General features: G+C 48.9%; 1 protein-coding gene across 1 annotated transcript in view; it reads right to left on the bottom strand.

Annotated features, from left to right (window-relative positions):
* The window catches only part of LOC137192182 (titin homolog), a 196,854-nt gene that overhangs the window by 96,069 nt on the left and 84,848 nt on the right, over positions 1-15,937 (bottom strand). Inside the window, exons 17-27 of the mRNA XM_067602693.1 lie at positions 15,056-15,128; positions 13,370-13,473; positions 12,815-12,887; positions 10,681-10,784; positions 10,126-10,198; positions 8,142-8,245; positions 7,587-7,659; positions 5,603-5,706; positions 5,048-5,120; positions 3,064-3,167; positions 2,509-2,581 (exon numbers count right to left, since the gene is read on the bottom strand). Of these exons, the coding sequence (XP_067458794.1) occupies positions 2,509-2,581; positions 3,064-3,167; positions 5,048-5,120; positions 5,603-5,706; positions 7,587-7,659; positions 8,142-8,245; positions 10,126-10,198; positions 10,681-10,784; positions 12,815-12,887; positions 13,370-13,473; positions 15,056-15,128 (958 nt within the window). The remainder of the gene's footprint in view (positions 1-2,508; positions 2,582-3,063; positions 3,168-5,047; positions 5,121-5,602; positions 5,707-7,586; positions 7,660-8,141; positions 8,246-10,125; positions 10,199-10,680; positions 10,785-12,814; positions 12,888-13,369; positions 13,474-15,055; positions 15,129-15,937) is intronic.

Below are 15,937 nucleotides of genomic sequence, written 5' to 3'. Positions count from 1 at the left end.
TGACTAACCTGTGTGTCTTTGCTCCATCATCACTGCTCTGTTGTCCTGATTCCTTCTTGTCTGATGACTCCTGCTCATCACCTGTGGACGCTGACGGGATGGAGCTACCTTCCTCTGAGGAAACAGCCGTCGTATTAGACAAACATTTGGATCAGGTTCATTCATTATAATATATTTTATTACAAATGTAAGTCCTCATCATCAAAAGCTCAAATGGATTTCTGTATTTCCGGTTCATACAATGATTCTCTCTCACACATTAAAATGTAAATTAGCTGCCCATGACTACTGTTTGTGCTACAGTTTGCTTTAGACTGGTGGTATTAAAAGTTCTAAAGTTAATCATAGAGACAAAATACACTGAGTCCCAGATTGAATTAAGCTTTTCCAGAGTTTTCTTGGCGAAGATGTGATGCATTATGCCTTAGACACATGCTGTATTTATCAAAGTGAACACTCCTTTCATCAAAGTGAAAAAGAGTGTCTGCTGTCCGTCTCCTCAGCAAACATGCCCATGCTGGCCCACTGTGGGTATGTGTGGGTTTACTGTGGGGAGGTGTGGGCAGGGCAAACTCACACCAATCCCACGTGGACCCCATGTGAGTAAGCCTATGCAGGGCCTACAGCAGTCTTGCCCTTTTGGGCCCCCATCATGGTTTTCTGTGGGAAACCCATTGTGGGCTTGCCCACAGAATGCCCAAACAGGTCCTGCTGTGGGATAGCCCATGCAGAGCCCACAGCAGTTTTACTTCTTCAGGCCCCAATGAGGGTTTTCTGCAGGAAACCCACTGTGGGCTTGCCCACAGAATGCCCACACAGACCCCCCTGTGGGATAGCCCATGAAGGGCCCCAAAGCAGTTTTGCACATTTGGGAACCAGTGGGAGTTTTCTGTGGGCAACCCACTGTGGGCTTGCCCACAGAAACCCCCCACGGGTTCCCGTGCGGGATAGCCTCTGTAGGGCCCACAGCAGTTCTGCCCTTTGGGGCCCCTCTGTGGGTTTTCTGTGGGCAAGCCCACACGGGCTCCCCTGTGTGATAGCTTGCGCAGGGCCCACATCAGTTTTACTTCTTCAGGCCCCAATGAGGGTTTTCTGTGGGAAACCCACTGTGGGCTTGCCCACAGAATGCCCACACAGACCCCCCTGTGGGTTAGTCTCTGCAGGGCCCACAGCAGTTTTACAATGAGGGTTTTTTGTGGGCAGCCCATTGTGGGCTTGCCCACAGAATGCCTACACAGACTCCCCCTGTGGGATAGCCCGTGCAGGGTCCAAAGCAGTTTTGCCCTTTGGGGCCACCATGAGGGTTTCCCATGTGATAGCTAATGTGGGCTTACCCACAGAATGCTGACACAGGCCCCCTATAGGGATAGTCACTGTGGCCCAAGGCAGTTAACCAAATGACTGGAATGTAAAATTTAAATCTGTGTTTGTGGTATGAAACATATTGGTTTTTGTCACTTTATTTGAAGAGAATTGATTGGCTGTAGTTCCTGTCACTGTTTGTTAAAAGTTTTTATCTGCTGAAGGCCTTTTGATTGTTTTTCTCACCCTAATCCCAGCAAACATGCCCCTTTGGGGGCTGTGTGGGGCGACTTAAGGAAGAAAAATGAGCCCCGCAGGGGCAGCCCACTGTGGGCCTCGTTACCGGCGTGAAATGCGGGGCACATGTGGGCCCCACACTATGGGGCCCAAGGTGGTGCCTCAGTGGGACAGTCCACACCCAGCCCAAAGTGTAGGCTGAGTGTGGGCCCCACTTGGGACCACTGTGGGCCCCATAGTGTGGGGCCCACTCGTGCCCCGCATTTCACACCAGTAACGGGGCCCACAGTGGGCTGCCCCTGCGGGGCTCATTTTATTCTCACAGCGGCCCCACATGGGTCCCAAAAGGGTATGTTTGCTGGGTCAGAACATGACGTTAGGAGAGCTCTGAGACGGACGAACAAGAGGTAGGCAGCTGGCCCAGATGGCATCTCAAGGATTCAAGGATTCAAGGAAGTTCATTGTCATTCCAGAGCATGTTGGTACATGAAAGGGAAGGAAATGAGGCACTCAGGTCCAGGTCCCTCATGACTAAAGAAGTCCACCGTAGTCCCTGTCACAAAGACTTCCAGACCCTCCTGCCTAAATCATTACTGCCCTGTAGCCCTGACCTCCCTCATTATGAAGTGCTTTGAGAGACTCATGAAAGACGTCATCTGCTCCTCTCTCCCTGCATCCCTTGACCCCCTCCAATTCCCCTCAGGCTGGACTCTAAGCTCAGGGATTGTAGTCTCAACACTGCAGCTGGGTCCTGGAATTCCTGACTGGCTGCCCCCAGGTGGTGAGGGTGGGCAGGTTCACCTAAGGCAGCCTGACCCTCAACACTGGACCCCCCCCCCAAGGCTGCTTCTTGAGCCCCTTGCTATACTGCCTTTACACACATGACTGCATTGCTACACACAGTTCCACCTCCATTATATAGTCTGCTGATAACATGGTGTCATCTCTAATAATGATGAGAAGGCCTACCTGGATGATGTGAAGAACTTGTATCCTGTGCATGTTCAGGATTCTGAGGGTCTTTCTGTGAGGACGTGTCAGCCTGTGGAGAGACAGGAGGTGGTTACAGGGCGGTTAAAACCACAGTCTGTATATAAAGATGGACGACGTGTCTCCACTTCCAGCTGCCATGCAAAATGAAGCCAAAATATTGTATTATAAGGAGTTGCCATCTTGAGTCGCTCTGGGAGTTTTTCTTTGATTACTGCTGTAAAAAATGTTTGATTTTGCAGCAGCTTCTCTCAAAAATTTCGACACAATTTGCAATGTTACGATGCTACAGTGACAGTGAATCAACCATCTGTCATTTATTAGTAAAGCAGTAGTTACAGCTGACAGCAGTCACTCCTCCAGCAGAGAGGTCATGTGATGCCCACACTCTGCTGTGGTCAGATGACGAGGGAATAGTCTAAACTCTGATCGGCTGAGTGATTACACATTATTCAAAGATCTCTACAGCTGCAGAGAGTGAAGCTTGTTTGGTTTCTCACATGTGAACAGACACATTATAACATGTTGACTAACCTGTGTCTTTGCTCCATCATCACTGCTCTGTTGTCCTGAATCCTTCTTGTCTGATGACTCCTGCTCATCACCTGTGGACGCTGACGGGATGGAGTTACCTTCCTCTGAGGAAACAGCCGTCGTATTAGACAAACATTTGGATCAGGTTCATTCATTATAATATATTTTATTTACACTGGAAGTCCTCATCAGCAAAAGGTCAAATGGATTTCTGTATTTCTGGTTCATACAATGATTCTCTCTCACACATTAAAATGTAAATCAGCTGCCCATGACTACTGTTTGTGCTACAGTTTGCTTTAGACTGGTGGTATTAAAAGTTCTAAAGTTAATCATAGAGACAAAATACACTGAGTGCCAGATTGAATTAAGCTTTTCCAGAGTTTTCTTGGCGCAGATGTGATGCATTATGCCTTAGACACATGCTGTATTTATCAAAGTGAACACTCCTTTCATCAAAGTGAAAAAGAGTGTCCGCTGTCCGTCTCCCCAGCAAACATGCCCACGCGGGCCCACTGTGGGTATGTGTGGGTTTACTGTGGGGAAGTGTGGGCAGGGCAAACCCACACCAATCCCACGTGGACCCCATGTGGGTAAGCCTATGCGGGGCCCACAGCAGTTTTGCCCACTTGGGGCCCCTCTGTGGGCTTTCTGTGGGCAAGTCCAACTGTGGGCTTGCCCACAGAAAACCCGTATGGGCCCCCTGTGGGATAGTCCATGCAGGGCCTACAGCAGTCTTGCCCTTTTGGGCCCCCATCATGGGTTTCTGTGGGAAACCCACTGTGGGCTTGCCCACAGAAAGCCCACACGGGCTCCCCTGTGGGATAGCCCGGGCAGGGCCCACAGCAGTTTTGCCCTTTGGGGCCACCATGAGGGTTTCCCGTGTGATAGCTAATGTGGGCTTGCCCACAGAATGCCGACAGAGGCCCCATTGTGGGATAGTCCGTGCGGGGCCCAAGGCAGTTAACCAAAAGGTCTGGAATGTAAAATTTAAATCTGTGTTTGTGGTATGAAACATATTGGTTTTTGTCACTTTATTTGAAGAGAATTGATTGGCTGTAGTTCCTGTCACTGTTTGTTAAAAGTTTTTATCTACTGAAGGTCTTTTGATTGTTTGTCTCACCCTAATCCCAGCAACATACCCCTTTGGGGGCTGTGTGGGGTGACTTAAGGAAGAAAAATGAGCCCCGCAGGGGCAGCCCACTGTAGGCCTCGTTACCGGCGTGAAATGCGGGGCACATGTGGGCCCCATAGTGTGGGGCCCACTCGTGCCCCGCATTTCACACCAGTAATGGAGCCCACAGTGGGCTGTCCCTGCGGGGCTCATTTTATTCTCACAGCGGCCCCACATGGGTCCCAAAGGGGTATGTTTGCTGGGTCAGAGCATGACGTTAAGAGAGCTCTGAGACGGACCAACAACAGGAAGGCAGCTGGCCCAGATGGCATCTCAAGGATTCAAGGATTCAAGGAAGTTCATTGTCATTCCAGAGCATGTTGGTACATGAAAGGGAAGGAAATGAGGCACTCAGGTCCAGGTCCCTCATGACTAAAGAAGTCCACCGTAGTCCCTGTCACAAAGACTTCCAGACCCTCCTGCCTAAATCATTACTGCCCTGTAGCCCTGACCTCCCTCATTATGAAGTGCTTTGAGAGACTCATGAAAGACGTCATCTGCTCCTCTCTCCCTGCATCCCTTGACCCCCTCCAATTCCCCTCAGGCTGGACTCTAAGCTCAGGGATTGTAGTCTCAACACTGCAGCTGGGTCCTGGAATTCCTGACTGGCTGCCCCCAGGTGGTGAGGGTGGGCAGGTTCACCTAAGGCAGCCTGACCCTCAACACTGGACCCCCCCCCCAAGGCTGCTTCTTGAGCCCCTTGCTATACTGCCTTTACACACATGACTGCATTGCTACACACAGTTCCACCTCCATTATATAGTCTGCTGATAACATGGTGTCATCTCTAATAATGATGAGAAGGCCTACCTGGATGATGTGAAGAACTTGTATCCTGTGCATGTTCAGGATTCTGAGGGTCTTTCTGTAAGGACGTGTCAGCCTGTGGAGAGACAGGAGGTGGTTACAGGGCGGTTAAAACCACAGTCTGTATATAAAGATGGACGACGTGTCTCCACTTCCAGCTGCCATGCAAAATGAAGCCAAAATATTGTATTATAAGGAGTTGCCGTCTTGAGTCGCTCTGGGAGTTTTTCTGTGATTACTGCTGTAAAAAATGTTTGATTTTGCAGCAGCTTCTCTCAAAAATTTCGACACAATTTGCAATGTTACGATGCTACAGTGACAGTGAATCAACCATCTGTCATTTATTAGTAAAGCAGTAGTTACAGCTGACAGCAGTCACTCCTCCAGCAGAGAGGTCATGTGATGCCCACACTCTGCTGTGGTCAGATGACGAGGGAATAGTCTAAACTCTGATCGGCTGAGTGATTACACATTATTCAAAGATCTCTACAGCTGCAGAGAGTGAAGCTTGTGTGGTTTCTCACATGTGAACAGACACATTATAACATGTTGACTAACCTGTGTCTTTGCTCCATCATCACTGCTCTGTTGTCCTGAATCCTTCTTGTCTGATGACTCCTGCTCATCACCTGTGGACGCTGACGGGATGGAGTTACCTTCCTCTGAGGAAACAGCCGTCGTATTAGACAAACATTTGGATCAGGTTCATTCATTATAATATATTTTATTTACACTGGAAGTCCTCATCAGCAAAAGGTCAAATGGATTTCTGTATTTCTGGTTCATACAATGATTCTCTCTCACACATTAAAATGTAAATCAGCTGCCCATGACTACTGTTTGTGCTACAGTTTGCTTTAGACTGGTGGTATTAAAAGTTCTAAAGTTAATCATAGAGACAAAATACACTGAGTGCCAGATTGAATTAAGCTTTTCCAGAGTTTTCTTGGCGCAGATGTGATGCATTATGCCTTAGACACATGCTGTATTTATCAAAGTGAACACTCCTTTCATCAAAGTGAAAAAGAGTGTCCGCTGTCCGTCTCCCCAGCAAACATGCCCACGCGGGCCCACTGTGGGTATGTGTGGGTTTACTGTGGGGAAGTGTGGGCAGGGCAAACCCACACCAATCCCACGTGGACCCCATGTGGGTAAGCCTATGCGGGGCCCACAGCAGTTTTGCCCACTTGGGGCCCCTCTGTGGGCTTTCTGTGGGCAAGTCCAACTGTGGGCTTGCCCACAGAAAACCCGTATGGGCCCCCTGTGGGATAGTCCATGCAGGGCCTACAGCAGTCTTGCCCTTTTGGGCCCCCATCATGGGTTTCTGTGGGAAACCCACTGTGGGCTTGCCCACAGAAAGCCCACACGGGCTCCCCTGTGGGATAGCCCGGGCAGGGCCCACAGCAGTTTTGCCCTTTGGGGCCACCATGAGGGTTTCCCGTGTGATAGCTAATGTGGGCTTGCCCACAGAATGCCGACAGAGGCCCCATTGTGGGATAGTCCGTGCGGGGCCCAAGGCAGTTAACCAAAAGGTCTGGAATGTAAAATTTAAATCTGTGTTTGTGGTATGAAACATATTGGTTTTTGTCACTTTATTTGAAGAGAATTGATTGGCTGTAGTTCCTGTCACTGTTTGTTAAAAGTTTTTATCTACTGAAGGTCTTTTGATTGTTTGTCTCACCCTAATCCCAGCAACATACCCCTTTGGGGGCTGTGTGGGGTGACTTAAGGAAGAAAAATGAGCCCCGCAGGGGCAGCCCACTGTAGGCCTCGTTACCGGCGTGAAATGCGGGGCACATGTGGGCCCCATAGTGTGGGGCCCACTCGTGCCCCGCATTTCACACCAGTAATGGAGCCCACAGTGGGCTGTCCCTGCGGGGCTCATTTTATTCTCACAGCGGCCCCACATGGGTCCCAAAGGGGTATGTTTGCTGGGTCAGAGCATGACGTTAAGAGAGCTCTGAGACGGACCAACAACAGGAAGGCAGCTGGCCCAGATGGCATCTCAAGGATTCAAGGATTCAAGGAAGTTCATTGTCATTCCAGAGCATGTTGGTACATGAAAGGGAAGGAAATGAGGCACTCAGGTCCAGGTCCCTCATGACTAAAGAAGTCCACCGTAGTCCCTGTCACAAAGACTTCCAGACCCTCCTGCCTAAATCATTACTGCCCTGTAGCCCTGACCTCCCTCATTATGAAGTGCTTTGAGAGACTCATGAAAGACGTCATCTGCTCCTCTCTCCCTGCATCCCTTGACCCCCTCCAATTCCCCTCAGGCTGGACTCTAAGCTCAGGGATTGTAGTCTCAACACTGCAGCTGGGTCCTGGAATTCCTGACTGGCTGCCCCCAGGTGGTGAGGGTGGGCAGGTTCACCTAAGGCAGCCTGACCCTCAACACTGGACCCCCCCCCCAAGGCTGCTTCTTGAGCCCCTTGCTATACTGCCTTTACACACATGACTGCATTGCTACACACAGTTCCACCTCCATTATATAGTCTGCTGATAACATGGTGTCATCTCTAATAATGATGAGAAGGCCTACCTGGATGATGTGAAGAACTTGTATCCTGTGCATGTTCAGGATTCTGAGGGTCTTTCTGTAAGGACGTGTCAGCCTGTGGAGAGACAGGAGGTGGTTACAGGGCGGTTAAAACCACAGTCTGTATATAAAGATGGACGACGTGTCTCCACTTCCAGCTGCCATGCAAAATGAAGCCAAAATATTGTATTATAAGGAGTTGCCGTCTTGAGTCGCTCTGGGAGTTTTTCTGTGATTACTGCTGTAAAAAATGTTTGATTTTGCAGCAGCTTCTCTCAAAAATTTCGACACAATTTGCAATGTTACGATGCTACAGTGACAGTGAATCAACCATCTGTCATTTATTAGTAAAGCAGTAGTTACAGCTGACAGCAGTCACTCCTCCAGCAGAGAGGTCATGTGATGCCCACACTCTGCTGTGGTCAGATGACGAGGGAATAGTCTAAACTCTGATCGGCTGAGTGATTACACATTATTCAAAGATCTCTACAGCTGCAGAGAGTGAAGCTTGTGTGGTTTCTCACATGTGAACAGACACATTATAACATGTTGACTAACCTGTGTCTTTGCTCCATCATCACTGCTCTGTTGTCCTGAATCCTTCTTGTCTGATGACTCCTGCTCATCACCTGTGGACGCTGACGGGATGGAGTTACCTTCCTCTGAGGAAACAGCCGTCGTATTAGACAAACATTTGGATCAGGTTCATTCATTATAATATATTTTATTTACACTGGAAGTCCTCATCAGCAAAAGGTCAAATGGATTTCTGTATTTCTGGTTCATACAATGATTCTCTCTCACACATTAAAATGTAAATCAGCTGCCCATGACTACTGTTTGTGCTACAGTTTGCTTTAGACTGGTGGTATTAAAAGTTCTAAAGTTAATCATAGAGACAAAATACACTGAGTGCCAGATTGAATTAAGCTTTTCCAGAGTTTTCTTGGCGCAGATGTGATGCATTATGCCTTAGACACATGCTGTATTTATCAAAGTGAACACTCCTTTCATCAAAGTGAAAAAGAGTGTCCGCTGTCCGTCTCCCCAGCAAACATGCCCACGCGGGCCCACTGTGGGTATGTGTGGGTTTACTGTGGGGAAGTGTGGGCAGGGCAAACCCACACCAATCCCACGTGGACCCCATGTGGGTAAGCCTATGCGGGGCCCACAGCAGTTTTGCCCACTTGGGGCCCCTCTGTGGGCTTTCTGTGGGCAAGTCCAACTGTGGGCTTGCCCACAGAAAACCCGTATGGGCCCCCTGTGGGATAGTCCATGCAGGGCCTACAGCAGTCTTGCCCTTTTGGGCCCCCATCATGGGTTTCTGTGGGAAACCCACTGTGGGCTTGCCCACAGAAAGCCCACACGGGCTCCCCTGTGGGATAGCCCGGGCAGGGCCCACAGCAGTTTTGCCCTTTGGGGCCACCATGAGGGTTTCCCGTGTGATAGCTAATGTGGGCTTGCCCACAGAATGCCGACAGAGGCCCCATTGTGGGATAGTCCGTGCGGGGCCCAAGGCAGTTAACCAAAAGGTCTGGAATGTAAAATTTAAATCTGTGTTTGTGGTATGAAACATATTGGTTTTTGTCACTTTATTTGAAGAGAATTGATTGGCTGTAGTTCCTGTCACTGTTTGTTAAAAGTTTTTATCTACTGAAGGTCTTTTGATTGTTTGTCTCACCCTAATCCCAGCAACATACCCCTTTGGGGGCTGTGTGGGGTGACTTAAGGAAGAAAAATGAGCCCCGCAGGGGCAGCCCACTGTAGGCCTCGTTACCGGCGTGAAATGCGGGGCACATGTGGGCCCCATAGTGTGGGGCCCACTCGTGCCCCGCATTTCACACCAGTAATGGAGCCCACAGTGGGCTGTCCCTGCGGGGCTCATTTTATTCTCACAGCGGCCCCACATGGGTCCCAAAGGGGTATGTTTGCTGGGTCAGAGCATGACGTTAAGAGAGCTCTGAGACGGACCAACAACAGGAAGGCAGCTGGCCCAGATGGCATCTCAAGGATTCAAGGATTCAAGGAAGTTCATTGTCATTCCAGAGCATGTTGGTACATGAAAGGGAAGGAAATGAGGCACTCAGGTCCAGGTCCCTCATGACTAAAGAAGTCCACCGTAGTCCCTGTCACAAAGACTTCCAGACCCTCCTGCCTAAATCATTACTGCCCTGTAGCCCTGACCTCCCTCATTATGAAGTGCTTTGAGAGACTCATGAAAGACGTCATCTGCTCCTCTCTCCCTGCATCCCTTGACCCCCTCCAATTCCCCTCAGGCTGGACTCTAAGCTCAGGGATTGTAGTCTCAACACTGCAGCTGGGTCCTGGAATTCCTGACTGGCTGCCCCCAGGTGGTGAGGGTGGGCAGGTTCACCTAAGGCAGCCTGACCCTCAACACTGGACCCCCCCCCCAAGGCTGCTTCTTGAGCCCCTTGCTATACTGCCTTTACACACATGACTGCATTGCTACACACAGTTCCACCTCCATTATATAGTCTGCTGATAACATGGTGTCATCTCTAATAATGATGAGAAGGCCTACCTGGATGATGTGAAGAACTTGTATCCTGTGCATGTTCAGGATTCTGAGGGTCTTTCTGTGAGGACGTGTCAGCCTGTGGAGAGACAGGAGGTGGTTACAGGGCGGTTAAAACCACAGTCTGTATATAAAGATGGACGACGTGTCTCCACTTCCAGCTGCCATGCAAAATGAAGCCAAAATATTGTATTATAAGGAGTTGCCGTCTTGAGTCGCTCTGGGAGTTTTTCTGTGATTACTGCTGTAAAAAATGTTTGATTTTGCAGCAGCTTCTCTCAAAAATTTCGACACAATTTGCAATGTTACGATGCTACAGTGACAGTGAATCAACCATCTGTCATTTATTAGTAAAGCAGTAGTTACAGCTGACAGCAGTCACTCCTCCAGCAGAGAGGTCATGTGATGCCCACACTCTGCTGTGGTCAGATGACGAGGGAATAGTCTAAACTCTGATCGGCTGAGTGATTACACATTATTCAAAGATCTCTACAGCTGCAGAGAGTGAAGCTTGTGTGGTTTCTCACATGTGAACAGACACATTATAACATGTTGACTAACCTGTGTCTTTGCTCCATCATCACTGCTCTGTTGTCCTGAATCCTTCTTGTCTGATGACTCCTGCTCATCACCTGTGGACGCTGACGGGATGGAGTTACCTTCCTCTGAGGAAACAGCCGTCGTATTAGACAAACATTTGGATCAGGTTCATTCATTATAATATATTTTATTTACACTGGAAGTCCTCATCAGCAAAAGGTCAAATGGATTTCTGTATTTCTGGTTCATACAATGATTCTCTCTCACACATTAAAATGTAAATCAGCTGCCCATGACTACTGTTTGTGCTACAGTTTGCTTTAGACTGGTGGTATTAAAAGTTCTAAAGTTAATCATAGAGACAAAATACACTGAGTGCCAGATTGAATTAAGCTTTTCCAGAGTTTTCTTGGCGCAGATGTGATGCATTATGCCTTAGACACATGCTGTATTTATCAAAGTGAACACTCCTTTCATCAAAGTGAAAAAGAGTGTCCGCTGTCCGTCTCCCCAGCAAACATGCCCACGCGGGCCCACTGTGGGTATGTGTGGGTTTACTGTGGGGAAGTGTGGGCAGGGCAAACCCACACCAATCCCACGTGGACCCCATGTGGGTAAGCCTATGCGGGGCCCACAGCAGTTTTGCCCACTTGGGGCCCCTCTGTGGGCTTTCTGTGGGCAAGTCCAACTGTGGGCTTGCCCACAGAAAACCCATATGGGCCCCCTGTGGGATAGTCCATGCAGGGCCTACAGCAGTCTTGCCCTTTTGGGCCCCCATCATGGGTTTCTGTGGGAAACCCACTGTGGGCTTGCCCACAGAAAGCCCACACGGGCTCCCCTGTGGGATAGCCCGGGCAGGGCCCACAGCAGTTTTGCCCTTTGGGGCCACCATGAGGGTTTCCCGTGTGATAGCTAATGTGGGCTTGCCCACAAAATGCCGACAGAGGCCCCACTGTGGGATAGTCCGTGCGGGGCCCAAGGCAGTTAACCAAAAGGTCTGGAATGTAAAATTTAAATCTGTGTTTGTGGTATGAAACATATTGGTTTTTGTCACTTTATTTGAAGAGAATTGATTGGCTGTAGTTCCTGTCACTGTTTGTTAAAAGTTTTTATCTACTGAAGGTCTTTTGATTGTTTGTCTCACCCTAATCCCAGCAACATACCCCTTTGGGGGCTGTGTGGGGTGACTTAAGGAAGAAAAATGAGCCCCGCAGGGGCAGCCCACTGTAGGCCTCGTTACCGGCGTGAAATGTGGGGCACATGTGGGCCCCACACTATGGGGCCCAGGTGGTGCCCCAGTGGGACAGCCTACACCCAGCCCAAAGTGTAGGCTGAGTGTGGGCCCCACTGAGGCCCCCGCAACGTGCCCCAGTGGGCTCAGGTGGGCTGTGTGGGCCCCACTCGGGACCACTGTGGGCCCCATAGTGTGGGGCCCACTCGTGCCCCGCATTTCACACCAGTAATGGAGCCCACAGTGGGCTGTCCCTGCGGGGCTCATTTTATTCTCACAGCGGCCCCACATGGGTCCCAAAGGGGTATGTTTGCTGGGTCAGAGCATGACGTTAAGAGAGCTCTGAGACGGACCAACAACAGGAAGGCAGCTGGCCCAGATGGCATCTCAAGGATTCAAGGATTCAAGGAAGTTCATTGTCATTCCAGAGCATGTTGGTACATGAAAGGGAAGGAAATGAGGCACTCAGGTCCAGGTCCCTCATGACTAAAGAAGTCCACCGTAGTCCCTGTCACAAAGACTTCCAGACCCTCCTGCCTAAATCATTACTGCCCTGTAGCCCTGACCTCCCTCATTATGAAGTGCTTTGAGAGACTCATGAAAGACGTCATCTGCTCCTCTCTCCCTGCATCCCTTGACCCCCTCCAATTCCCCTCAGGCTGGACTCTAAGCTCAGGGATTGTAGTCTCAACACTGCAGCTGGGTCCTGGAATTCCTGACTGGCTGCCCCCAGGTGGTAAGGGTGGGCAGGTTCACCTAAGGAACCCTGACCCTCAACACTGGACCCCCCCCCCAAGGCTGCTTCTTGAGCCCCTTGCTATACTGCCTTTACACACATGACTGCATTGCTACACACAGTTCCACCTCCATTATATAGTCTGCTGATAACATGGTGTCATCTCTAATAATGATGAGAAGGCCTACCTGGATGATGTGAAGAACTTGTATCCTGTGCATGTTCAGGATTCTGAGGGTCTTTCTGTGAGGACGTGTCAGCCTGTGGAGAGACAGGAGGTGGTTACGGGGCGGTTAAAACCACAGTCTGTATATAAAGATGGACGACGTGTCTCCACTTCCAGCTGCCATGCAAAATGAAGCCAAAATATTGTATTATAAGGAGTTGCCGTCTTGAGTCGCTCTGGGAGTTTTTCTGTGATTACTGCTGTAAAAAATGTTTGATTTTGCAGCAGCTTCTCTCAAAAATTTCGACACAATTTGCGATGTTACGATGCTACAGTGACAGTGAATCAACCATCTGTCATTTATTAGTAAAGCAGTAGTTACAGCTGACAGCAGTCACTCCTCCAGCAGAGAGGTCATGTGATGCCCACACTCTGCTGTGGTCAGATGACGAGGGAATAGTCTAAACTCTGATCGGCTGAGTGATTACACATTATTCAAAGATCTCTACAGCTGCAGAGAGTGAAGCTTGTGTGGTTTCTCACATGTGAACAGACACATTATAACATGTTGACTAACCTGTGTCTTTGCTCCATCATCACTGCTCTGTTGTCCTGAATCCTTCTTGTCTGATGACTCCTGCTCATCACCTGTGGACGCTGACGGGATGGAGTTACCTTCCTCTGAGGAAACAGCCGTCGTATTAGACAAACATTTGGATCAGGTTCATTCATTATAATATATTTTATTTACACTGGAAGTCCTCATCAGCAAAAGGTCAAATGGATTTCTGTATTTCTGGTTCATACAATGATTCTCTCTCACACATTAAAATGTAAATCAGCTGCCCATGACTACTGTTTGTGCTACAGTTTGCTTTAGACTGGTGGTATTAAAAGTTCTAAAGTTAATCATAGAGACAAAATACACTGAGTGCCAGATTGAATTAAGCTTTTCCAGAGTTTTCTTGGCGCAGATGTGATGCATTATGCCTTAGACACATGCTGTATTTATCAAAGTGAACACTCCTTTCATCAAAGTGAAAAAGAGTGTCCGCTGTCCGTCTCCCCAGCAAACATGCCCACGCGGGCCCACTGTGGGTATGTGTGGGTTTACTGTGGGGAAGTGTGGGCAGGGCAAACCCACACCAATCCCACGTGGACCCCATATGGGTAAGCCTATGCGGGGCCCACAGCAGTTTTGCCCACTTGGGGCCCCTCTGTGGGCTTTCTGTGGGCAAGTCCAACTGTGGGCTTGCCCACAGAAAACCCATATGGGCCCCCTGTGGGATAGTCCATGCAGGGCCTACAGCAGTCTTGCCCTTTGGGGCCCCTCTGTGGGCTTTCTGTGGGCAAGCCCACCATTGGACTTGCCCACAGAATGCCCACACAGGCCCAGCTGCAGGATAGCCCATGCAGGGCCCACAGAAGTTTTACTTCTTCAGGCCCTAATGAGGGTTTTCTGCGGGAAACCCACTGTGGGCTTGCCCACAAAATGCCCACACAGACCCCCCTGTGGGATAGCCTATGTAGGGGCCCACAGCAGTTTTGCCCTTTGGGGCCCCTCTGTGGACATTCTGTGGGCAAGCCCACCGCTGGACTTACCCACAGAAAACCCACATGGGCCCCCTGTGGGATAGCCCGGGCAGGGCTTACAGCAGTCTTGCCCTTTTGGGCCCCCATCATGGTTTTCTGTGGGAAACCCACTGTGGGCTTGCCCACAGAACGCCCACACAGACTCCCTCTGCGGGATAGTCCGTGCGGGGCCCAAGGCAGTTAACCAAAAGGACTGGAATGTAAAATTTAAATCTGTTTGTGGTATGAAACATATCGGTTTTTGTCACTTTATTTGAAGAGAATTGATTGGCTATAGTTCCTGTCACTGTTTGTTAAAAGTTTTTATCTGCTGAAGGCCTTTTGAATGTTTTTCTCACCCTAATCCCAGCAAATATGCCCCTTTGGGGGCTGTGTGGGGTGACTGAAGGAAGATAAAAGAAGATAAATGCCCCCCGCAGGGGCAGCCCACTGTGGGCCCCGTTACCGGCGTGAAATGCGGGGCACATGTGGGCCCCACACTATGGGGCCCAGGTGGTGCCACAGTGGAACAGCCCACCCTCAACACTGAACCCCCCCCCCAAGGATGCATCTTGAGCCCCCTGCTGTACTGCCTTTACACACATGACTGCATTGCTAGACACAGTTCCACCTCCATAATAAAGTCCGTTGATAACATGGTGTCATCTCTAATAATGATGAGAAGGCCTACCTGGATGACGTGGAGAACTTGTATCCAGTTTATGTTCAGGATGCTGAAAGTCTGTCTGTGAGGACTTGTCAGCCTGTGGAGAGACAGGAGGTAGAGACAGGGTGGTTAAAACCATAGTCTGTATATAAAGATGGACGACGTGTCTCCACTTCCAGCTGCTATGCAAAATGAAGCCAAAGTATTGCATTATCAAGAGCTGCCATCTTGTGTCTCTCCAGGATTTCGCAGAGGTTTTTTGTGATTATTGTGGCAAAAAAGTTGAATTTGCAGCAGCTTTTCGTAAAGTTTCCGAAAACAATTAGTGATGTTTTATGTCTCTTTTTGCAGTAAAATTGCAAGAATTGGGAAAAATTGCAAGCAAAGTAAAATAATGTGATTTATTTAAATTGCTACCAGTGAAGAGTCATATGTAATGACTTCCTTGGATAAAAAGCATCCTGCATATCACAGAAACAACTATATTTCAGCTCTAATGTTTAATGTATTTTCTGAACATGAGAACCATGAGGACTCAAAGTTCTATAAAAAAGAAAGTACTGTACTTGAGTTCCATTTATAACCTTTATTAAATAAACTTTCAGCTCAACATCAGCAGCAAATAAAATCCGTCAATAATACCGTTAAAATAAATCCATCAACATAAAATTAAAGTTTGATGTTTATGTTTGAGGTAGATTATGTCCATCTCTGCTGTCTGATCAACATCAGCTTGTATTCTTCTGACTCACAGAATCAAACCTCATTTGGGAACATTTGGGAACATTTGGGAATTGTTTTGCTTGTCTATGGCATCATTTTTGTTGGCAGGTGAGATTTGTCCATCTTCCACATAAATGCACCTGAATCCTTGCTGAACACTGCGATGACGTAAGTTACCACCAC

Source organism: Thunnus thynnus, chromosome 11 (genome assembly GCF_963924715.1).
Source record: "Thunnus thynnus chromosome 11, fThuThy2.1, whole genome shotgun sequence".
Lineage (NCBI taxonomy): Eukaryota > Metazoa > Chordata > Actinopteri > Scombriformes > Scombridae > Thunnus > Thunnus thynnus.
Note: the sequence above shows the minus strand (reverse complement) of the source record. Positions and strands in the feature narration are given on the sequence as shown.